Here is a 24571-nt window from a genome sequence, read left to right on the forward strand (position 1 = left end):
AACAATCCATCATTAACTTTGAGTGTGCAACTAGCTACTGGTCTCCAACAAATGATCTTCAGGTGCTACAAAACAAGTGTGTTAAAAATAACTTCCAAGGATAATCTTAAAATGGACAAAAACTAGCTGATGATGATTGACAAAATTGCACAAGTTTCTTCTTGTTCTTTTCATCAAGCATTGGACAAAATTCAGTCTCCCTTTGTGTGAATCACTCTTACATATATGGCTCTCGTGAGGCAGTTGGCAACTTCAGCTCAGGCTCAAATTCAGGGAGCGGAGAGAAATAGCAGTCGACTATGTCCGTAGACACTTCTTTCAAACTAGGAGGGTCCCACTGGAGATTGGCATGGAAATTAGTCATATGATCACAGCCTGAAAGGGGGATAATAGAAAGCAAGGCATACATTTCCGAGAACTAAAATATAGAGGTACCTTGGGTGCAAAGTCCTTATCCACTAATCTTGCCCGAACACCCTATACAGAAACAAAGTTCGATGTGATGGCCAGATAAAAGATGCTCACAAAATTGATATTTGTATACCCCATACCTCACAGAAGTCACTTGAGAACCGTTTGGAAATTCCATTTAGAGATATCCGGTATTCACGAGCCAGACATTGATGAAGAGATTCAAATCTTCCTTCACGTATCTGAATGAACGGGTGAAAGTCAGGCATAGATAGAAAATCAATACAGTATAACTCCAAAACATGCTAGGGAGAAATAACTCACAGATCGTAAGGAAACTTTCAAACTCAAAGGGGAGGCTTCTTTTAGTTTCTTGAGGGCTGTTGTGCACCATTCATCAGAAGAATCAGCAGCTTCCTTTTCCTGAGCAGTTCATTTACTTTCTTTTAAGACACATTAGCAAAAGTAACATCTAGAATATGTTTCAGAAATCATAAACTGGGTAGCATTTTCAAGTTATCTTTTATATCCATGTGTTACATGCCTAGATGTAAGACTGATATAGGACAATGATTCGGGTCTTAATCATGGGTAATATTGAGTCCCCAGAGAAACCAATGATGACCTACGTACATTACTGACCAAAAGTTTGGATTGTAGTGTAAGTGCTATTTTGGTTTAACTATAGATATATCATGCTTACCAAACCATCAACAATTTCCTCAACCGTGTCATGGCTGAAACATCTGTCAATCCCTTCAAGCCTGAGTCAACATGAAATTGAAGACTAAGCAAGTCAGATGGATGGTAAGTTCTGTAATTGTGAAATCATGTTGTTATTTCTCAAGTACACAACGAGATAAATATAACTTGAGTGCAGAGCAACTGCCCTAAGCATCATATTTGGAAGCAAATCAAAGAAATACATAAGCCGATTTTGGGAAAATAACTGCAATAAAAGGTATGACACAGATAACTGTGGACAAGAGGGAAGAAGAATATGTCAGATCAAGAGATATGTGATAGAAAATTACTTAGCAAGTATACTCCTACTGTCTGGATAAACAAGGTCACCATATTCTGCAAGAGATGCTTTTATAACAGATGGTTCGTCTGTGACCAATTTAGCCACACGTTCTTCAACCACAGCAAGTCTCTGACAGGAAGAATTTTGATGATCATTAGATGCAGATTAATCGCAAAATACTGAAACTGACAAGCAAAAAGGCGGAGAGAATACAAACTGCATTTAATGCATAATGTGTGGCAAGGCCACATGCAATCATCTCCACACCATTAAGCTTGTCCCCTGTAAGAGCCAAGTATTCTCCTGCAAAAATGAAACAAAAAAGACAGGTGGTGAACGAAATTCTCTAGATAATTAATTGATCTTCAACTTGAATTCTGATAAAGGCAAAAAATCACCAATTTTCTACGTGTATGTTACCTAAGTAGCCAGGTAGATGAGAAAGATAATAGGAAGCTCCAGCACCAGGGTGGAAACCCATTTGAGCCTCTGGATTGCAAAAAACCTGCAAAAGATGTGGCACATCAATAAGAAATGACAAGCCCACACCTCACTTAAGACATAGAAAAAGATACAGAACTTCATTCTTTGTAAGAAATTGGAAGATGCTTCACTGAAGGTGTAAACATAGAGAAGAGTCTCCTGAAACATACAATTGTCCACATTTGCAAATGATTGAAGGTTAATTTTTAAATGTTACCAATATTTTATTTTGATCACAGAATATGTTGTACCATGTATGCATAATGCATTTAAACTCTAGTAATAGAATGCCTAGCAGCTCTCAATTATGAGCGAGACATTAGCATATCCTTTCAACTAGTAAGTCTTTAAAGTTGTTTCATGACTAGACATACTTGACATATAGACTTGGTGAGACTTTTTACATCTCATATGATATGCGAACATAATCAACTACTTGGCAAAAATAAATAAAGAGAACCCCTCATAAATTCCATTCATTATGTAAGCAGCAGTCACGTACGGTTTTATCAGTCACCACACGGAACATTCCCGGAAGTGAAATTCCAGCCCCAGCTCCCATAGTTATACCATCCAAGATAGCGACCTGCATGAGTTCTGATTAAGTGATCATCAAAACACATTTAAGTTTGTCTAGGCACTTGATTGCACATTCACATGTTTAAATAAAATTGTTACTTTGAGAAATATTACCAGGCGTGGAACAGATCATACTACAAATCAAAATATACTACTGTTCGTTAAAGAAAATGACATCATCTCATTTGTATATTGCTAAACTAGTATCAAGTACACAGGTGAAAGTAACCTAGTAATTCAGGACAAAGAACAACAACATTATAAAGTCCAACTGTGTCATATGATAGATGTGATAAGAAGCTCTTATCTGACACTTACATGTGGCTTCAAGTATGTTCCTTGAATATATACAAACTTATACAATGTCTCGAAAAACTTTCTGCATTCCTCAACATTCCCTGCAAATTATTAAAACATATGAAAAGAAAGCCTGTCACATGAATAGTAGAAATGGCATTCTCAAAATTTTAAAGACTTGCTGCAAAATTTGTTGTCCTAAGTTATTGAAGATTAAACAAAATGATCAACTACTCTTGAGATGAAAGCTGATGGGTGAGGAAGTAAAAGGGGAAGCAAAACCATACCTTGATTGACTAGCTGATAAAGGGTAACGGCATCTGCACCAGAACAGAAGGCTCTCCCATTACCCTTTAAAAAGACAAATCAAAATGAGACTAGGTGTTTGCAAATGCGAAGCATAAGGGCAGATTGATTGAGGGACCAAGACGCATTTCTGGATGTGTTAAATTTGACATAGTTACTAAAAGCATACACGTTTTAAACTCAAGGCACAGAAGAAGAAGAGAATACCTTCATCAAGACAAAACCAATAGCGGGGTTATCTTCCCATGATTCATAAAGTCTCTTGAGGCGAGAAACCTGGAAACAATATCAAAAGATAGTAGTTGGTTTATATGTAAATACATTGAACAAAGAAAAGGGAGAGAAAGTAGAAGGAGAGAGACCATAGCAGTATTGAGGGCATTGAGTGCAGATGGTCTGTTGAGAATGGCTGCTCTTGATTTAGTGCTTCCCTCAACCGTAACCTGGATTCAAATTCACTCGTCAAAATCAAAATAAAATACACGAATACATGAAAGAACAAAGAAGGAGAGAAAGACCAGGTCTTGGATGTCGTCGTGGTGATGGTGGGCATAGTTTGGCTGAGCGGAGAAGGCTCTGTAATGTTGCTTCAAGCACCTTCTTAAAGCTGCTTCAACACCTTTGACTCTCAGCATCTTCTCGCCTTTGGCTCTCAGTCTGAGCTCAAAACTGAAGCTAAATATATGCAAATGCAAACGCAACGGCTTAAGTTAAGATTTGCAACCTCAGAACGCGACGGCTTCACGAATCAAACTGAGTTCTGCAGGTCCAACTGATACTAGTTCATTTAGGTTTTTTCTTTTTTCTTTTTTTTTTAAATGGTGGGCCTCGCAACCCGAAAGGCCCCGTGCCCCCATAAACCGCCTAGCCACGCATGTTATCCACTAAGTCCCCTTTGGCCCAAGAGGCCCAATAATTTCTTAATTTTCAATGGTGGGCCTCACAACCCGAAAGGCCCAGTGCCCCCATAAACAGCCTACCCACGCATGTTGTCCGCCTAGCCGCCTTAGGACCAAGCGGCCCAATATATATATATATATATTTTTTTTTTGGAAATCTATGAAGATGCTGTGAGGAATTCCAAGTTCCAACCGTCTTCGGCGCCACCACTGCAACACTGCAACCACTCATGTAACAACTCAACAATAGTATGCTTATTCGAGTGAAGTGAAATTACAAACAATGTCTGGTTCATTTCACCATCAAACTTTCAAAGAACAAATGAGTTCAAATTCCAAGTGTATCTATCCAAAGTTCCAAACCCCACCTACATCTTTCATTTACATTCTACTGTCAGGTCATATGTCCATGACACATTCAACTGCTCATCATCAGCTTGAAAAGGCATTACCTTCCCCCAACTCTTCAACTGGCACAGCATATTCCGAATCCCAGTCAGCATCAAAGACTTGTTGAAGTTGTGAAACAATGGCAGAGTTATTTGTACCAAAGCTGACACCTGCTGTTGTATAGAAGTAATCCCACACAAGATTGCTCGTCCCAATGTGGGCTCGAACATCGCTTACTGCATACTTCCCATGGTTAACCCTGGTGTAACCAGGGTATATATTTCCGGTATGAGTACCATTAGTAGTACTGGCAGGTCCTGTTGAGTTGAATCCCGGGACCATATAATACTTGATCTCAACTTTCCCAGAACAGTGGTTATACTCGGATGAATTGCATAGAACATTAGAGTAGAGGAGAGATTTCAGGTACTGATCTGTGCTGCTGATAAAATGTGCCCAATGTGCTACTAATAACTTCACTGTTGCTTTCTTTGCAAACACAACCTACCAATTACCATTCAAACATTTTGTGAGTTCAAAGCTTTATTCCATAAAAAAGAATCTGTACACAAAAGTAGTAGTCGTGGTAATGAACGTTACCTCTGATATTGCAGAGGAGAGGGATGACCAATAAATTGTTTGCTCCATAAATTGGGACTGACCAAGCCAGTCCATGGTACTAATCCTAACAGTCCCTCCACGTCCTACAGAAGTAATAGTATCTATCCATGCTTGTTCATCTGCCTGGTACTTGCCAAATGACAGCTGCTGACCAGAAATGCCGTTAAGATGGATAAACAAGAAAATTCAGAACAACTCGGAGACAACTAAAAATCCAAAATATGAGAACTTTACTTTTCAGTGTTTTGATTTTCTCAGAGGGTTCCTTTCCTTTCTCATGATTATTCGCACTTATGATACCAACTTATCATTCATATGCATTCATAAAAGTTCAATTCCTCGTACAATGAACATGAGATTAAAACCATTATGTCCAAGAAGAGTCCAGACAATTACCTCTGGAGGAGCAAAAGATAGATAGCTGGATTGAGGTTGCAGACTTGAATCATTATGTCCAGGAGTCTGGAGTTGAGTTTTGAACATATCAGGGTCTGACAGTATGGGGTATCCTGCTACATGGTCAGTCTCCACAATCCCAGGGAGAGGTGAACTGCATTGACACAACCATACAAGATTTAAGTGAGGTTAAAGCACTGCATTACATGAATCCTAGAAGCATAGGAGATAAAGCTAGTAAAAGGAAAAACTATAGCCGCATCTAGATTATATGCACTTGAGGCAAAGGAGTTGATACGAGCATCATCTAGCATTTCAAACTAACGAGAATAGCAAGGAACATATCAGGGACTGAACTTGGTTTCCATGACAAACCCCAAACACACACCTACACCTCGCTTTGGAATCCACAAAATGCGACCAGCAAGGAACTTGTCTCTCAGTCTGCCACTGATTATCTGATACATTTGTTGTATAAGCAGTAGGATTAAGAGATGCAAGTTTCCACAGGTTGTCAAAGTATGTCTCAACCTTTCTCGCTATTTTGGGACAATCAGCAAGGTAGATTCCAACTTCCTTGACCTACAACCAACCATTCAGACTTCCCCAATAAGGAATAATAGGATATGAGAATGCAAGAAAGTAAACCATACAAAGTAACAGGATGAACTCGTTAAAGTAGCAAGGTTTCAAGAAAGGGATACTTGTGTGAGAGACTTCCAGTCATTATTTGCAGAGCCAATATACACATGTCGCCGATCTGATATCCAAACTTTGGCATGGACAATGCCAGAACCCCACCAATCACTAAGTAACAAAGTGACATTCTTCACATTGGGCCTTCCTGAAGCAAGTTTGGAAGGTTCTTTGGTGTAGTCAGGATATACACCCGAGTGTGATAGTAGCCTAACACCCCAAATAAGAACAATGCATTTGGTAAGCTAGCTAAAAGACACAATCTTGAAACTTGGACAGAAACGACATATGAGTATTAGGCTTAGTTTACAGATCAAAGGATGCGTACCTGATAGAAAGATTGCGATTAGCAGCATCATCCAAGGCTCTATAAACAGAAGCACCTTGGTGAGCTCCAAATCTCATCATGTCGTGTTTTGAGTATCCAAAATCTCCAGAGTGAGGGTCTTGAGGATTGGCTACAAACTGCCAGTACTGAGCTATTATGTCCAGTCTCTGTGTTGAGTTCCGCGCCAGCCATCGGAACACATCCGCTGCACAAAACAAACACAACACAATCAAATTCAATCAAGTGTGGTTTGAGAGATGAAACAATATGCTGTTGTGCTGTGTTGGTTACCGGTGGAGAGGACACCAGGGACACGATGGAGGCCGGGCATGTCTGTGGGGATTGATTGGACCAACCATGCTTTGCATTGCGCCGAACCTGAACCTTGAGAGACGGGTAGCAACTTGACTAAAACCAAAACGATGACGACGATATTGAGACTGCGTATGACTTTCATCTTTCTCTCTTTATCTCGATGACTCTGGAACTCTGTGTGTGTTTATTTGTACCATTTTGTGTTCAAAGTACAACATTCGGGATAAAGTCAACCCTTCAAACTTGAATGCTAAGCCAACAGCCAAACTGTTATTCCGAATTCTGTTTCATGACTTTCAGTGTTACTGTGTTACCATCTCCTCGTTAAGAAAAGAATTGAAATTTGTTTAGTCCATGTGGTTTAAAGTCGATATCTGTTTAGTCATTCTGATTTTATTTCAGTCTGAATGGTCTTTCCTTAAAATCACGATTTTTCTTCCGGATAGTCCTTCCGTCAATTTTCACTGTTAAAATGCTGACATAACCGTTAAAAATATTATAATTTTTAATGGTCATGTCAACAATCTAACATGGCAAAATTAATGAAATGACTATTTAGAAAAAAAAAATTGTGACTTTAAACATCATTCAGATTAAAATGAAACCACAAAGACTAAACAGATATCGACTTCAAACCAGAATTTTACCCTTGAAAAAAGCATTTCATTCACACTTTGACAGGCAACCAGGTCAATACTAGCTTCTACAACATTAGCAATTTAGCATGATAGTCTGATCGCTTCTGATGAGTTTTTAACAAACTTGAAATGAGCCGGCACTTGTTTAAAGATCAACACAGAGAATGTTACAATTGGTACCAAAAGATGTCTATGGCAATGCCACCAGATAACTGACTACATTTTAACTACAGTGAACTCTGTTCCCTTTGAAATAATACTTGTGTCAGCCACAGAAAGGACAATATGATAATCAGCTACAACGAATCCTACCATTTTGTACACTTGGCAGACGAATTTTTTCCTCATTTCATTCAAATATGATACCAAACCTACGAGATAGAATGCCTCCTGTGTCTTGATGAAACTAACTTTGAATCACCAGGAACTATTGAAGTTGGGCTCTGAGAACTCCCAGAAGTCTCCGAACTCTTGTTCTCTACATGCCCCCCTTTCCCCACAGACCATAACTTATCAAATATCCTTCTTGACCTAGATGGCAACAACTGCGCACCACTTCTGCTGTTCTTGCTGTTCTTCTTACCCAATCTCCCATTCTTCTGCAACTCTTCGCTCACCTTCATTTGCCTCAGCTGTTTTCCTAGAGGTTTGCAGTTTTCTTCTGCTGTGTTGTGACACTCTTCATCGAAATTTGTGGTGGACTGTGAACCATCAGATTGGTGGTTGTTAAGGGACCGAGAAGCAGCTGAAGATCTCACCTGCTCAAAAAAGAGAACTTGGACAACAACTCGCAGTGGAAGCCGCTCGTTCTGTGCAGCATCCATAGATGCCTCCATTGTCAGCTTCTTGACATCCATTAATCCACATATTCTTTTCCTCTCCGCTTTTGTCAGACTAGGGTGCTCCTGGAATCCGGACAACTAATCAGTTCTCAATAAATACATAGAGGTCCACTGAAATCTGAAAGAGGCATCTGTATAGCAATCCACAGAAACAGCACCAAATAGAAGTACAAAAGGGAATGCAAACATGCATAAAACAGTACAAAACTATTGTGACGAAAGACGGTCATTTTTGAGATCACAATCTGAAATAAAATTGAAAAATCAGTCCTATTAGATAGGAGGATCCTGCATCCTGTCTACTTAAATCAAAGCACGACAGACATCTCACATCAGAAGCAAAAAGTACAATGCAGTAACTATGAAAATAAATGAACCACACACTCACATGACATTAAAGCATACCTTCAGGTAGATGTCAATGGCTTTGTACAATCCATCATGAATTGGCCTCGCTAACTCGGGAAGCGATTGTGACAAGTCTATGAAACTACCAAGGTTAAGATTAGGGTCATGTGCAATTTCGGCAAGATACCCATCAATCAGTCTACCAACACCCACCAAGGATCCATGCCCCAAGATCAAATTATCAGTACCCTTTTCATTCTTCCGAACAACATCCAGATCCCAGTTACTCTTTTCATGTATCACAAACCGATTCACAATGGACTGAACCAATTCAACATCATAAATAGTAATTTGAGGAAACCGAGCAGGGATCAATAAATCACTAACACGAGCTTCATGTAACTTCAAGCCAATCCTGTTCACCAGAACCTCCCTCAATGACTCATCTGCTCCAACCAAAGTACTAACTTTCAAAAGTTTCAGCAAGAAACTGCATGAACAACCCACACCTTTGTCAGATGGCAGTAAACAAATAATAGTTTCTATTAGAGATTTGTTCCTCAATGCATGATCTTCAGAAATCAACGCGTCAACAGAGTCTGGCAACCATCTAAGTGCATAAGTTTTCAGAGCCTCCCCTATAACGGCACCATTCATTCTTCCTTTTGATTTCACAGCAATCATGACACGCTTGTAGAGATCAATATCTAGCTCACATATATCTTCAACCCACCAATCCCTTGGAATATTTTCCATTTTGTCTCGATAATTAGTCCCTTCTTCAGTAATTTTATCAGGCTCTGCTAATTTGCGGTTGTGTGTGTAGGACCAGCTGATATTTGCAGGGTCCACAGAAGTTTTAGAAGCAATTGAATCTATGCATCTTCCGACAATTTTCAGATCCTCAGACCATGACAGAAGAGGTTTGGTTGTTTGGAGAACATTAATGGTATCTTTCCAGCTACGAAATATACTTGAATTCAGGAATACTTCGATTTTATATATCAGGTTACTGCGATCAACATCCTCAGTCATCTCCAGATACTCAGCACCACAACGAGCAGCCACAACATTGTAAGCATTGAGAGTAACAGTCATTCCATAGCAAAATTTTGCACAGACTTCAAAGGAATTCGCACCACCAGGGAAATCATCCATGCAAACTTCGACGACTTTATCCTCATTGGATTTAGGTACTAGTTTTTGCAAGCGATTACTCTTGGACAGGAGAGGGAACTGGAAATACAAAGAGATTCAGCATTACAAAACAGAATAAGCTTTGCTAGAGAAAATTATCACTAACTTTGGAGGGAATCTACCATCCAATGAAAGAACACCCTGTTTTTCAATTTGCAAAATAGGAAAATCACAGTGGGAATATTCACACTCATAGCACAACCAAAACCAATCTAATCCTAAAGTAATAAGACATACCTTGTGAAGGTAAAATTGAACTTCCCCAACCTTGACGACGACATCGGATTCCAACTCAGATGTTACATATCTGCATGAGCATAGGAAGATAAAATTAAGCCCAAAGAGACAAGGACGATAGAAACTAAAGAAAGCAAATAAAGATTATCTTCGAAACCCGATAGCATATCATGAAAATATATGCACCACTCCCAATCCATAACAAAACAAACATGAGAAACATGGAGGGGAAATACAGAGATGACACACTCAAAGTTTTGATAAAGTATACATATTTCCCTAAAGCTTCTAATAACAAATGGTACATCATAGTGATCATACGTTGCTAAAGTAGATGATCATATTCATCTTACGTTTGGACATCGTTACATTACTCGGGAATTGATTACATCAAACGTTTAACATCTACAGCAATAGATTGGCCAGCGTTATTGGCAAGATAATGGAATAGAGCTCCATTTCAACAACTTCCTGTAGTGATTAGGCTTCAATAATCCTCGTATCAGGTTCGATAGCAACTTAGCGGGTGGCTTCTATAATTTTCTTAGCCGTTCACCTCAGATAAGCTAGTTTGAGGTAAGTCCCAAGTTCCAAGTCAGGGTCTGGAAATCAAATTAGATATAGTATGCTATAGCACAATGTCCAAAACCTCTTTGGCTTGGAAATCAAAAGGTCGGATACTTAACTCTCTAATTTCCCTTAACCTTGCCACAATTAGCAAAGATCTACTGGAGGACTAAAACCATACTGGACTGGAGTGTACAGTCAAAAACAAAACATCCTTCATCATTGTAGTCCACGCTGTAGTAATTTTTCATACTAACTAAGAGATGTAGCTCTTTTACAGCTTAACAATACAATTTGCAGCTAGAAAACAGCACATGCAAGATCTGACACAGTTTCAACCATTTGCATATATAATCGGATCAAAGGCGATTGATCCACCCGAAGATAAAGATGACATCTTTTATATTTGATACAGATGTTATTCATCCAAGTTTGCAAGAAACAATCAACATGGTGATCTAGCATACAGATAAAAAAAAGAGTATAGAGATAAAAAGAAGAAGAAGAAGCAAACAATATGGTTGATTGAACCAATGTCATGGTTAAGATGAAAAATTTGGAGTGTTATGATGATTAGAGAGGTTGGGGGATCACATATGACTTTACCACATTTGGACCACAAACACAAAGTCATAAAAAATAGGACATTCCATCGCTGGACCACATCCTGAAAGGCATTTGACACCCCAATCACCCTTTTACCATACTGTCTTTAGAGATAAAAGAGAAGACTATGATAATAACATCACGAACGCCCATGTGCCTTCTCTTCCATCCTTTTCTTGTTTATTATTTTCTCTCTATGTCCTTCCTAATCAAAGAGACCAACTTTAGTTTCTGTGTTTATCATCACTGATTCCATGGAAGAATTCGCCACTTACAACTGAATAAGTGCATACTCAGACAAACAGGTCCTCTAACATATTTGCATTGACAACCAAAAAGGTCCAAATTTCACTACTTATGAAGCAACATAAGACCTAAAACTGGGGATCTAAGAAATGCATCGAAGCAGAGAGCAAAGAAAACAAATGTAATGTTAAAAAAGAGGGATTCTTTATGGGAAAAACAGAACAAAATGAGATTATTTGAGATAAGATGAAACAGAATATCGGTACCTGATCGACTTGCCGTCAGCTTGAAACGCATCAGGCTTGGACCCTAACTTCATAAACTTCATCTTGACCCCAAAATGCCCTGCTGAGCCACCACGAATGCCGAGTTGGTTGTTGAAGAATGAAGACCAGAAATGAGAGGCGCTCTCTTTCTTTGGTGTTGTGCTTGTGTTTCTCCTCTTTCTAAAACACGCAACCAGAAGAGAAGGAAAGACTATAAATGTGAGGACAGGGAGCGAGACCGAGACTTAAAATGAAAATGAAACCAGGGGCACCACTGCCTCGAGCTTGGTGCTGTTCCCATTCATTTCTCCCCAGCCTTTATGATGACATTGATGACGCTCTTTACACAAATACCAAACACCCGAGCAGAGGGAGGGAAGGGATTCTTGTAATTTTGCATCACCGGGGGAGTACGTGAGTGACAGAGCTAGCTAGATAGGAGGACCTCATACCATAAATCCTCGCCGCCTTTGCTTTAAATCAACCCTGATCCTCTGAAGATCTTCTTCTCCTTTCTTATTCTTTAAAAGGCGCAAATCTCAATGACTACTCCTCTTTATATCTCTCTTCTTCTTCTGCTGCGTCCAACTCCAACCAAATCTCTCTCTTCTATGCCGCTACGTGGTGGTATTTCATTTCTCATCGGTTTGGCTCTGACGCCCTTGTCCCTTCTCCTCCTCCTCGTCCTGTATTTTGCACCAAAACAAAGAGAGAGAGAGAGAGAGAGCGAGTGTGTATAGAGAGTAGGGGACTGTGTTTACAGAGTGTCTCAGATGACTTTCTAACTAGCGCTTTTATGCCGCTAAAGCACGCCATCCGCAATGGACTATCTTACCCCTCCTCTTCTTCTTTTATTTCTCCTGTGTATCTCCGTCGTCTTACACGCCGGCGCCGGAGATGTTGTGTTACGCGCCTCCTCGGACGTGAGAGTGGATGATGTTCCCGTTTGACGCGTAGCTTAGAATCTTATGATCCATAGTTCCATACTACTTTTGACTTACGAACCAGATTCCTACCTCCGTAGTCAATACTACGCTAACCGAGGAGAGTTTTGGGTTAAGTTCTCTATTTACGGCCGGATGATTACGCCAATTGTGTCTCCACTTTGACATTATTTTGCATACATGACTAGCACAATGACACGACTAATTTAAGATACACATCCGATAATCAAGTTAATTTTGTGCTAGGGTTTAATCATTGTGAAATTTTAGTTTCATTGTAGTGAGCTTTATATATGCTTGTATGATTATAGGATACCCTTTCCTTACACTGATGAATTCGCACTCTCTGAACCATGTCTCCCTGGGCTAGCTCATGGATGATTATACATCTGGTATGATGTATATAGGCATGGTCCCTGTGCTAATCTGTCGTCGATGCATGTATTGGAGCCATATATATCTAACAAAGATCACAGCCATGTATAGACATGGCCACAGGGTCTGATCGAGACCAGGCTAGCTCTGGGCATGCATGATGCAGCGGGAGCGAGCGGGGGGACCTTAGAAAGTAAATTAGGTGGTCGTACTCCAACATACATGTGTAAGAATCTGCTGAATATATATACACATCGGCTTAAATGTTTGCTTCATTTCTTGGACAAAGCTAGCTAGCTGGCCAGATGATTCATCCACAAAGAGAAAGAGAAGTAGAGAACGAGAAGCTAGCTACCCAAGCTTAATTTGACGATGTCATTCATTTCATTCAAAATAATCTTTGAAGAGAGTCATCATCAGATCCAGTACTGCATACAGAGAGAGAGAGAGAGAGCTATGCTAGGCTAATTAATCCTTTCACATCTTTACAGCTGATGCTTCATCATTGTTCGTACCACACTCAACTACTTGTTCTGCATCTTTTCCCCAACCTTCAATGAATCGATCGAGTGTTTGGCTGACTCATATCTGTATTCAATCTTTTTAAGCATGCCGGGGATCGAACTAGCTAGTTAGCTAGCTAACTATATTTACAAAGTTTTGGTATGTTGCCAACTTGCCATCATGTTTGTGTCATTTGCATGGACCATTGGTCTTAAAATCGGTTGTTTCTTGTCATTAAAAATAAACGGGAATGTCATTATACAAAAAGGAATTAACATCATGAATTAAAACTTGAAATCGACTTGCCGGCCGGTTAACAATTGTAGGGAGCTCTGCATGTGTGTCACTTTCGTGGTTGTGTGATTTAAGAACTGAAAACGACTTGCGTAATCATCTTCTTATCTTGTTGGCACAAGTAGCTAGATGATCTCATTTTACTCGTTTCAAAATTGACAGGTGAAACCGTGAAACATGCCTATCCAATTGGTCATCGGATGGATCGCCTTTGACTTGATTGAAGGGCCTTCAAATTGAAGTCCATGAAGACAGCAAAATGGCCTCATTTCTTTGATGGTTGAGTCTCTTGTGTTTTGAGCTCATAAGCAGTTCATTGTTTTCCCAGAACCCAAAGTAAATATCAGCCCAAAGTAAAGAGCCCAACTCTCATATCCAAACAACAGTGACCAACCTATCAAAAAGAAAAAAACTCAGATGTAAGACATCTTAAGAACCGATTTGTTTGGAGGAAGCTAGAATCGGAACACCTTCAAAGTTGTGAAAAATAAAAGCAGACACAAAAGTGACAAAACCATCAGAATTGCGTTTAAATGATTCTAAAGGGAGGAGGATGCATATAAGGATTGTTAGTAGACCTTTTAGCCAGTGAGTCATGGTTTGGTTGGTTAATGTATTAACTAACAACTATGAGATTATGAGTTCAAACCTCATTAGACATATGTAGAGTGTGTGAGTTATTAATAAATCATTGGTCCTACAATATAAGAATTGAGTGGGACGTCGGGGAAGGGTTAGCCTCACACATCCTCCTTTTGACATAACCCAAGAGCATTAGGTCTTGATTCTCCATCCGGTAGCATACCTCATGACGACAGTGAGGTAAGAGCTAGCCCTGATATACAGGTGCCACCTGTTGATAACAAAATGATCATAGCGGTTGAAAGCGGTCATTAGGGTTTTACTATGTTTTCTTATTTAAAATACTAATGTTTATTTATTTAAAGACAACTAGATGTCAACAAAGTCTTTCTTAATGGTGATCTCTATGAAGTTGAAGTTGTGTACATGCAGTTGCCTCCTGGTTTCGGATGAAAAGGGGAGAATAGGGTATGCAAGTTGCACAAGTCATTATATGGCCTCAAGTAGGCATTGAGGCAATGGTTTTTGAAGCTCTCTGCTACTCTCAAGGCTGCCGGATTCAAACAGTCTTGGTCTGACTATTCACTATTCGTCCGAAACATAAATGGTAAATTCACAGCTTTACTAGTTTATGTTGGCGATGTTATAGTGGCAGAAAATGATTTGCAAGATATCATGGGGACAAAACAGTTTCTTGCAAGTCATTTTAAGCTGAAGGATATGGGTCAGTTAAGATATTTTATTGGAATAGAAGTGGCAAGGTCCAAGCAAGGCATTGTTATGTGCCAACGAAAATATGCACTGGAGGTTCTCGAAGATGCAGGCTTTATGGGTGCCAAACCTCCCCAATTCCCAGTTGAGCAGAACTTAGTATTAACTCAAGGAGATGGCGATTTGTTAAAGGATGCTTCCCAATATCGAAGAATGGTTGGGAGACTCATATACCTTACAATCACAAGACCAGACCTTGTCTATGATGTGCATATCCTAAGTCAATTTATGGGTAAGCCTAGACAACCTCATCTAGATGCAGCATACAAGGTTTTGAGATCTGTTAAACAAACGTCTGGACAAGGAATACTGTTGCCCTCCACAGGACAGTTGGAGCTTAAGGCGTATTGTGATGCAGACTGGGCTCGATGCAAAGACACAATGAGGTCAACAACTGGTTACTGCATTTTTCTTGGTAATGCACCCATCTCATGGAAAACTAAGAAACAAGGAACGATGTCTCATTCAAGTGCAGAAGCGGAGTATAGGTCCATGGCCACGACATGTTGTGAGATAACGTGGTTGCGAAGCATACTAAACGATTTGAACGTCAGACATGCACATGCAGTTAAGCTCTTCTGTGATAATCAGGCTGCCATTCACATAGCATCAAACCCCGTGTTTCACGAACGCACGAAGCATATTGAGATTGATTGCCATGTTGTACGTGAAAGAGTGCAGGGAGAACTAATCAAGACTATGCATATTCGAACACAAGAATAGCCAGCTGACTTGTTCACCAAACCAATGAGTTTGAAGAAATTTTATGCCCTATTGAACAAGTTGGGTGTAATTAACATACACTCCAACTTGAGGGGGAGTATTGAGGAAATAAATCCCTTGTAATTAGGAGTCTTATTCATTTAACAATATTATGTATTATCTTTGATTTGTATAACCATAGTTTACCCTAGAATTATGGATCAGATTAGCATCTCTGTGTATAAGAAGTTGTAATCCGTTTCCCTCTAGAGTAGATCAAGAATACAATTTCTTCTCAAGTATCATTCTCTTTAATATGTGGTCATTTTTACCGGTCTTAATTATCATCTAACTTCAAGGTGTATGTATTTCTATGCTGACCACTTGACCAAAATGGATCAATCTTCTACTAAGATGGCATATTGCGGTTGTTATACGGTATATACACAACTTGAAGACAAAAAGCGAACATGCTGCAGAAATGTCAAATGTCACTCGGGACCTCTCTAACTAGTCGTACAACGAGATGTTGCCTTAAATGGGCTAGAGTAGGAAAGGGGGGAATCTCTAATGAAAATTTGGGCCGGGCCTTTGTACAATGACAGTCTATGGGCTAAAGTAGCAGAATCACAGAGCACCGACAGTGCACCAAATCGGACTCTTCTCTTTTAAAATACTTGTTTGACACCAATAATATATTGTTATTACAATTTTACGCAACAGACAAATACGACGCGAACCACAAATAGCAGCAACCAATAGACAAACAACCCCTCCAGATCTAGGCTCTCATTTCTCTCCTTGTTTCGGCCATGGAGTCTCATCGCCGATCACTCATCCTGACGATCTCCGCCATCTTTCTACTGCTCATCCGCGGCGCAAATTCCTTCTACCTCCCCGGAGTCGCACCCGAGGACTTCATCAAGGTCAGCTCCTGCAAACTCGATATCTATGTGCATGAACCCAGTGATCTATGTGTTATAATATCGGATCTATTACTTTTGGACGTTGATAAAATGAACTGATTATGCAACGTTTGATTCACTTGATATGAATTTATCGTTGATTTAGTTGTAGTTGACCCCTAGCCGATTTGGTCTGTGTTCGGATTATGTTTCGGCTCTGCTTCATGATTAGTTTAATGCGTTAAACAATGCGATTTTATAGAGTCGTTTCATGCTGAAATCACATATGATAGGTCATAGCTGGTTTAGATCAACATATGTCTTAGATTGCTACTATAGGGAAGCTTTGTCATTCGATTCCACTGGATTTCAAGTGCTGCTTATTCAGATTTGAGCTATTTCTTTCGACTTTAGATCGACTATTTGTGGTCGTTTTACTTCACTCAGCTTAAATTATAAGATTGAAACAACTTTGACTCAGCAAAGGGAATTCACAATGCTGTGATTAAGCTTGATATTTTGTACTAACTTCAAATGCAGGGTGATGATCTGAAAGTGAAAGTGAACAAGCTGACATCTACAAAGACTCAGCTTCCTTACTCATATTACTCTCTCCCTTACTGTAAGCCCGATAAAATTTTGGACAGTGCAGAGAATCTTGGTGAAGTGCTCCGTGGTGATCGGATCGAGAACTCACCCTATGTGGTAAGTGATATTTTGATTTGTAAATCTACAGCTGCTTGCTCTCTGTAGATATCTAACTTGCTTTTGAATCTTTGCAGTTTAAAATGCGGGAGCCGCAGATGTGCAATATTGTCTGTCGGTTTACACCCGATGCCAAAACTGTAAAGCAGTTTAAGGAGAAGATAGATGATGAGTATCGAGTGAACATGTATGTACTTTTTATTCGCTTCATTTAGAATATATGTGATTGAATTTGCATATCATAACAAAACACCTTCTCCAATGATAGGATCCTTGATAATCTGCCTCTAGTGGTTCCCATTCCAAGGCCAGATCAGGAATCTCCTACTGTTTATCAGCTTGGCTTTCACGTTGGGCTTAAAGGCCATTATGCCGGGGTATATGAATATTTGTTGGCACCATAAATTCTTTTCTTGTTATATTAACATTTGTAGGGAGAGGAAAAAGGATCTGTAGATGATTCTGCATTTTGTATTCTGTATTCTTACTTTATGTTGTTATGCTCAGAGCAAGGAAGAAAAGTATTTTATCCACAACCACTTGGCATTTACTGTCAAGTTTCACAGAGATATGCAAACTGAAACTGCAAGAATTGTGGGATTTGAGGTGAAGCCATTCAGGTAAGGTTTTTCTGGATCCTTCTATTTCACTAAATTATGCCTTGTGTTGAAATTTCATTTTGCAATGTCAATTGATGATATGTTTGTCTGGCTGTTCAATCTCCAGTGTTAAACATGAATATGAAGGGAAATGGAATGATGCAAAGACTCGTCTGACTACCTGTGACCCCCATTCCAAACACACAGTTGTTAATTCTAACTCTCCTCAAGAAGTTGCTGAGAAACAAGAAATTGTATTCACATACGACGTTGAATTCCAGGTGAGCTACTCAATTTCAATACGTAACTAATATTAAACCGGTTGTTCTTTTAGCATATTTTATTGACACAGAAGGCTGTGCAGTTTGCATATGTAGTCTGAAAGGACAATCCCTAAATCACCAGACATGAACTCCCTTTATGTCATTTCTTTTATATATTTATTTTCTTTTAACTGTCCCCTTGAACTGAGATACCCCTGATGCAAGTGGCTAGTGGACATGTGTTTATACTTTCTGACTGTTAATAGTCTCCTTAATTTTTCTTTTCTTTTCTTTGTATTCTTTAGGAGAGTGATGTAAAGTGGGCGTCTAGATGGGATGCTTATCTGTTAATGAGCGACGACCAAATTCACTGGTTTTCAATTGTCAATTCGTTGATGATTGTTCTCTTCCTTTCGGGAATGGTAGCAATGATAATGCTAAGAACACTCTACCGTGACATCTCCAAGTATAATGAACTTGAGACCCAGGAAGAAGCACAGGAAGAGACGGGATGGAAGCTTGTGCATGGGGATGTTTTCAGGGCTCCAAGTAATTCAGATTTGCTCTGTGTTTATGTTGGAACTGGGGTGCAATTCTTCGGGATGATACTTGTGACAATGATCTTTGCTGTTCTTGGTTTTCTATCCCCTTCCAACCGAGGTGGTCTTATGACAGCCATGCTTCTGCTTTATGTCTTCATGGGCCTTTTTGCTGGTTATGCGTCTGCTCGCTTATACAAAATGTTTAAAGGAACAGAGTGGAAGAAAATTGCTTTCAGGACTGCAGTATTGTTCCCAGCAGGCGTGTCTGCCATTTTCATTGTCCTAAACACACTCATCTGGGGCCAGAAATCATCTGGAGCTGTGCCATTTGGTACAATGTTTGCCCTAGTCTTTTTGTGGTTTGGGATCTCAGTCCCGCTCGTATTTGTTGGGGCGTATGTTGGGTTCAAGAAGCCTGCGCTTGAGGACCCTGTTAAGACAAACAAGATCCCAAGGCAGATCCCAGAACAGGCTTGGTACATGAACCCAGTGTTCTCAATTCTAATTGGAGGAATCCTCCCATTCGGAGCAGTTTTCATTGAACTGTTCTTTATCCTGACTTCCATTTGGTTGAACCAGTTCTACTACATCTTTGGTTTCCTGTTCTTGGTCTTCGTCATCCTGATTGTCACTTGTGCTGAGATAACCATTGTGCTTTGCTACTTCCAGCTGTGCAGTGAGGATTACTTGTGGTGGTGGAGATCGTACCTCACATCAGGCTCATCAGCCCTGTACCTCTTCCTGTATGCCACTTTCTACTTCTTCACAAAGCTTGAAATCTCAAAGTTGGTCTCTGCGATGTTATACTTCGGTTACATGCTTATTGCTTCTTATGCATTCTTTGTGGTGACTGGTACGATCGGGTTCTATGCGTGCTTTTGGTTCACGAGACTCATCTACTCGTCTGTGAAAATTGACTGAACACAAGCAATTGGGGCTTTTTGAAGCCCTTCTCTGTCCTGGAAGGTGCACAACACATATGTTACTAGTGTAAGAATTTGAAATTAACTTTGGATTGTGCTTTCAAATGTATCCTATTATTGCTCAATTTTGAACCATGACAAAGCCGTCAAGGCCATATTCTGTTAGAGTATATTTCTATTTGTTTATTTTTCAAGAATTCATATCAGTTGTTAGGTACCTTACCTTGTTGATTCATGTTTCTGTATTTGATGGTGGATTTCAAGGTTGAGGCAGAAATGTTGTTGCCCCTTTTCTTATAGGTAGGACAGTGAGATTGATATGGTTATGTGCTGTGAATAACTGAATGAGAGGACTAGGAGGCAAAATTCCTTTATAACGTATGTCACTAGCTTGATTTCTCTTGTAGCATCTGTGACAAGTGCTTGTTAAATAACTGCTACAATTATCATGCACATCCTTTTGAAACCTGAAAGTGAAAGTGCAGGCCGAATTGAAACCTGAAAGTGAAAGTGCAGGCCGAATATTATTGTGAAGTGCACGAACAAGAAAATTACAATTACAACAGGCATACGAAAGCTTCTTTTTCTTAAAAAAAGAAAAAAAAGAAATCAGGTATTGGAAGCTGATCAGCGAACAGCGCTAGAACTAGTTCCCGTCCTGGGTTTGGTGTCATCAGGGGTGGCGGTGATATTGGTGGAAACCCGGGCAACGTCTCCTGCGGAGGCTTCGGGCTTTTTCAGGGAGTAGAGGGTGAAGTAGCCTATGGCGGTGCAGATGAGGAAGCCACCGAGGAACATCCCAGTGGGGCTAAAAGGAAGGGTGCGTCTCTGGTGAAGAACTCCCCCCGGGTGTTGCCCAGGTGGCCTCTTGGATCCCTCCACTCCAGCCCTGTTCACTTCCTCTGGACTCATTTTGTGGGTGTCTGCCGTTTTCCTCCACTCTTCATTCCCGGCTGCCATCTCGTTTCTACTTGTGTCTCTGATATGCGAGTGAATGATGGATGCAGTTCAGCAGGGTGCAAGTTTCACTTCTCCGGCTCTCTTCTTTTACATGTTTACAAGCAGTGGACACGTAGTGGGTTCGTGTAAGTATTGGGCGGTGACATGTGTAGTGGACACGTAGTGGGTTCGTGGTAAGTATTGTGCGGTGACATGTGTAGCGGAGGTTCCTAGCAATTTTGTCAAACAGGTGGTGAGCACGCAGATGCTGCACCGACAGCTAGCTCGGGTTGGGCTTTTTTTTCAGTTTGGGCCATAAGTTGAAACGGAAAGATCCAGATGGCGGGCATGCAGGTACAGAGCTCGACTTTTGATGCTGCTGTGACCGTTGAAGGTGACTTGGTCATAAGTTATCATCTTTTTCCCGTTGGAGTTGGCCTTATCCCCAAAGCCCACAACGGCTAGTTGCTTCCCCACACCCCTATAAATTCATCACCAGACGACACAACTGGACCACAGCAAGCACTCTCCATAGTCTATACCTCTATTTCAATTCCTCTCACTCTCCGAATCAAATCAAATCCTCTCATATACTCGATGGCAATGGCATCAAGAGCTGCTTCTTTGCTAGCTGTCGTGTTTCTGGTGTTGTTGAGCTTCTCAGAAGCCAGAGAGTATTTGGTGGGAGGCAAATCAGACGCATGGGCAGTCCCTTCTTCGGAATCCGAATCTCTCAACAAATGGGCTGAAAGCAAACGGTTCAGGACCGGCGACGTTCTTGGTAATCTTGATTAAATATTCATTTTCAATTCAGTAACAATCCCTTAATTCTTCACTTGCTAACTTGGATTTCCTTAATATGTGCAGTGTGGAAGTATGACGGTGCAAAAGACTCGGTGTTGTATGTGAGCAAGGAAGACTATGTGAACTGCAACACGTCAAACCCAATGAAGCAGTACAAGGATGGCGAGACCAAGATTGTGCTGGACAAATCAGGACCCTTCTACTTCATCAGCGGAACCAAGGACCACTGTGTAAAGGGACAGAAGCTCGTTGTTGTCGTTATGTCCCACAGAACCAGTCCCTCCTCCGCCATCTCTCCGGCACCTTCTCCCGCCTTCGATGTCACAGACGGTCCCGCCGTTGCTCCAGCTCCGACTAGCAGTGCTTCCCCTTTCAAGGCCGGTCTCCTCGTTGTTGTGGCCCTCATGGGGTTTTCGGCAGCTCTGCTCATCTAGAGGCTAGGGTTTAGTGAGCAATTGGGCTGGACTTTTTTGATCTGGGCTGCTTCTTTGGTTTTAGGGATTTATTTTATTCTTTATTGGGGGTATATCGGAGGGTTCATATTCATCTGAGATGATGTTCATGTTATATGTAGTGGTTCCATCTTCTTTCTCATGAAATTTTAATATATTTCTTTCTAAATTCTTGATCTGTTTGCATAACCATATCTCTGAACTCTGAAGAAAGTGAAGAAACATGCAATTTATATTTTGATGTGGTCCGATAAAGTCTGATACCGGAGCTTAAAAATGACATAGGGCCATTAGTGTGGATTTGCGACATCACCTATTTCAGTTGTAATTCTCATCCATTACTGATGATCTTCTTATAAAAAAATATATAAAAAATAAAAAACTGATTAACCAGTACAGAAATCTAAAAAGCAGCAAGTTTGAAGCAATGAAATTGTCAATGAAAATTGTTAATATTTTGTTACAACTCAGAAACTACAAAAACGACTAACATGGTGACCCATTATACTGCCACAGGTTCAATTGACATCAATATCACTTGAGTTCGCCGAGGCCTGGTGGCATTCCTAAACTCTGAGCAAGGTTACTCATTCTCTCCTTCATGGCCTAAACAAATAAAAACAGTGTATCAGTTAAACAAACAAGTGAGCTATTTCTTAGTCCCCAAAAACATGCGAGATAACAACAATTCTTCTCACCACCACACTCTTCTGGTGTGCATCTTTGTATGCTTCAGTAACCAAAAGAGAGACTTTCTGCATTTCATAGTTAAGAAGGAAAAGTTAAAACTTACAACTACAATAAATAGAAACATGCTCCCTCAATCTTGTCCCTCTCGAACTGGAAAAACACTGATTCTATCTCAGCCAATCTTCACAAAAATGTGTACAGCGGCAAATGTGTTAAATTTAATCATAACTTACTTCTGCTCCTAGTTCCATAGCAGCCTCGGTTATCTCTGTGCGTACTGGCTGCTGGTTACCAGAAAGCGTTACCTAGGGGCAAAAATTACTGAATTATATACGCAGGGAAACTAGACACCAAAGAATGTATACATACTTATACATATGCAATCGGACAGTGGACGTGAAGACTGGAAATCCTATGTATCTACTGATAAGACAAAATGCACAGACTGCAAGAGGTGAAAAAACACCTTTTAAGGGAACTTGCAACTTAAACTACCATTGAGATACAAGAAAACAAGCAAACTTTAATGCCATTTGTAAGCATAACAATTGCCCTTTAGCAAGAGTAAGACATACCTTTATTATCTCACCTTCACAGTAACCATCAAACTCAGCCCTGAAACACAGAAGATAAAAAAGATAAATAACACTGAAAGGAATATCACTGATATGAGTATCAGATTACTGTGTATATAGAACATACGCAGCAAGCTCTTTCTGCACACGCACTGCTTCAACTTGTACAACATTTTGGGCTTTCTTAACTGTTTCGTACAGATTTTGCATATTACCGAATATTCCGGCCTGTAACAAAGTGGAAGGTCACCGTTAAATACCGAGTACAGAAACTTTAAATTTCAATTCTATTCATTTCAGTCCCTGCATAGCTTCAGGCTGGCTAAGACATCACGTAGGAGACCATAGCAGAAACTACCAGACTAATCAAAATTTTCTTACTTAGTCAACAAACTCATTAGTTTCTGAACGCGACACATGTTCCATTAACTAAATGTGGCCATTGCCACCAAACATTCCTATAATCTACCTCAAGCTCCCAAGGCCACCATCGATTCAGATAAATGTGACATTCAGCCTAGCTACCCCATAAGAATACAAAACTAGTTAAGATGAACAACCAAACCTCAGATGCTTCATATGAGTATCCTTGTTCACGAAATGGATGCAAGATAAAGTGTATGGTAAGTCGATAGATATCTGGCAAACACATGGTGGGTGAATTAAAAGTGGATATACCATGGCAAAACCTAGGCTAAAAGTATGGAACTTAGCTCCCAATTTATGGGTCGCCAAGTCCTGCAGGTTAAGGTTGGATGAAACATACATAAAACTTAAATCAGTATCTTCCCATGAGGCATAAATAAATGGGTATCCCCTCTCATTCTAACATAAATAGTATGAAATAAACACATATAAACAAAGGATGAAAGATACAGCAAGCAAGAGTGAAGAGGCAAACCTTGTCATCACCCTTGTCATTGTTATCCTTCTTGCCACCAAATAAACCATAAACACGGGATGATCGGGCCGTCCTCCCAGTCTTAATAGGCCATGATACTATTGGACTGCCTGGATATGAGCTTACTTCACCTGAAACAGTAGATAGTGAGCAGTAAGTAAGCACGCTTGATTTGATTTGATTACAATAATGGTCAAACATTCCAACCACAACCGGAACTGCTGCTTCTAGATTCAATTCGAGGGCAGAAACAGAAGAACCCAAAAGGGAAAAGGGAAAGAGAAAGAGCTTACGGAAAGAGTGATAGTCTGCGGAGTCGGTGAGTCTGTGAAAGCTGGAAAGCCGCGAGGATAAAGCGCTGGTCGAAGCCATCGAGAGAGAGAGAGAGAGAGAGAGAGAGAGAGAG

At 40.2% G+C, this 24571-nt stretch overlaps 8 protein-coding genes across 8 annotated transcripts; 3 read left to right on the plus strand and 5 right to left on the minus strand.

Moving 5' to 3' along the window:
• Positions 1 to 2: 2 nt before the first annotated feature.
• On the minus strand, positions 3 to 4000 carry LOC101298678 (3-hydroxyisobutyryl-CoA hydrolase-like protein 2, mitochondrial-like). The gene is made up of 14 exons (XM_004291911.1): positions 3622 to 4000; positions 3466 to 3546; positions 3311 to 3379; positions 3085 to 3148; positions 2819 to 2898; positions 2424 to 2507; positions 1859 to 1943; positions 1656 to 1741; positions 1446 to 1567; positions 1115 to 1175; positions 736 to 834; positions 552 to 653; positions 436 to 477; positions 3 to 337 (listed from the first exon to the last, which is right to left on the minus strand). The coding sequence occupies exons 1-14, from the start codon at positions 3736 to 3738 to the stop codon at positions 218 to 220; spliced, it is 1212 nt and encodes a 403-aa protein (XP_004291959.1). The 5' UTR covers positions 3739 to 4000; the 3' UTR covers positions 3 to 217.
• A 234-nt stretch (positions 4001 to 4234) lies between these two features.
• LOC101298967 (probable phospholipase D F09G2.8-like) lies at positions 4235 to 6892 on the minus strand. Its single transcript, XM_004291912.1, has 7 exons — positions 6725 to 6892; positions 6434 to 6638; positions 6114 to 6315; positions 5798 to 5991; positions 5410 to 5563; positions 4993 to 5157; positions 4235 to 4896 (listed from the first exon to the last, which is right to left on the minus strand). The coding sequence occupies exons 1-7, from the start codon at positions 6888 to 6890 to the stop codon at positions 4435 to 4437; spliced, it is 1548 nt and encodes a 515-aa protein (XP_004291960.1). The 5' UTR covers positions 6891 to 6892; the 3' UTR covers positions 4235 to 4434.
• A 598-nt stretch (positions 6893 to 7490) lies between these two features.
• Positions 7491 to 11948, minus strand: LOC101299263 (BTB/POZ domain-containing protein NPY1-like). Its single transcript, XM_004291913.1, has 4 exons — positions 11696 to 11948; positions 10011 to 10080; positions 8634 to 9812; positions 7491 to 8291 (listed from the first exon to the last, which is right to left on the minus strand). Exons 1-4 carry the CDS (start codon positions 11755 to 11757, stop codon positions 7758 to 7760), a joined length of 1845 nt encoding a protein of 614 aa, XP_004291961.1. The 5' UTR covers positions 11758 to 11948; the 3' UTR covers positions 7491 to 7757.
• A 3121-nt stretch (positions 11949 to 15069) lies between these two features.
• LOC101294243 (uncharacterized mitochondrial protein AtMg00810-like) lies at positions 15070 to 15888 on the plus strand. Its single transcript, XM_004293197.1, has one exon. The coding sequence runs from the start codon at positions 15070 to 15072 to the stop codon at positions 15886 to 15888; it is 819 nt and encodes a 272-aa protein (XP_004293245.1).
• A 745-nt stretch (positions 15889 to 16633) lies between these two features.
• Positions 16634 to 20078, plus strand: LOC101299548 (transmembrane 9 superfamily member 4-like). Its single transcript, XM_004291914.1, has 7 exons — positions 16634 to 16793; positions 17313 to 17477; positions 17555 to 17664; positions 17746 to 17854; positions 17985 to 18097; positions 18204 to 18357; positions 18645 to 20078. The coding sequence occupies exons 1-7, from the start codon at positions 16680 to 16682 to the stop codon at positions 19800 to 19802; spliced, it is 1923 nt and encodes a 640-aa protein (XP_004291962.1). The 5' UTR covers positions 16634 to 16679; the 3' UTR covers positions 19803 to 20078.
• A 227-nt stretch (positions 20079 to 20305) lies between these two features.
• On the minus strand, positions 20306 to 20857 carry LOC101299831. The gene has a single exon (XM_004291915.1). It carries the CDS (start codon positions 20762 to 20764, stop codon positions 20432 to 20434), a length of 333 nt encoding a protein of 110 aa, XP_004291963.1. The 5' UTR covers positions 20765 to 20857; the 3' UTR covers positions 20306 to 20431.
• Positions 20858 to 21193: 336 nt separating this feature from the next.
• On the plus strand, positions 21194 to 22166 carry LOC101300117 (early nodulin-like protein 1-like). Its single transcript, XM_004291916.1, has 2 exons — positions 21194 to 21524; positions 21611 to 22166. The coding sequence occupies exons 1-2, from the start codon at positions 21341 to 21343 to the stop codon at positions 21979 to 21981; spliced, it is 555 nt and encodes a 184-aa protein (XP_004291964.1). The 5' UTR covers positions 21194 to 21340; the 3' UTR covers positions 21982 to 22166.
• Positions 22167 to 22420: 254 nt separating this feature from the next.
• LOC101300414 (nucleoid-associated protein syc1054_d-like) lies at positions 22421 to 24565 on the minus strand. The gene is made up of 7 exons (XM_004291917.1): positions 24459 to 24565; positions 24166 to 24296; positions 23392 to 23492; positions 23265 to 23304; positions 22923 to 22994; positions 22698 to 22754; positions 22421 to 22605 (listed from the first exon to the last, which is right to left on the minus strand). Exons 1-7 carry the CDS (start codon positions 24535 to 24537, stop codon positions 22534 to 22536), a joined length of 552 nt encoding a protein of 183 aa, XP_004291965.1. The 5' UTR covers positions 24538 to 24565; the 3' UTR covers positions 22421 to 22533.
• Between the last annotated feature and the right edge of the window lie 6 nt (positions 24566 to 24571).

This window comes from Fragaria vesca, linkage group LG2 (genome assembly GCF_000184155.1).
Source record: "Fragaria vesca subsp. vesca linkage group LG2, FraVesHawaii_1.0, whole genome shotgun sequence".
NCBI classification, from domain to species: domain Eukaryota; kingdom Viridiplantae; phylum Streptophyta; class Magnoliopsida; order Rosales; family Rosaceae; genus Fragaria; species Fragaria vesca.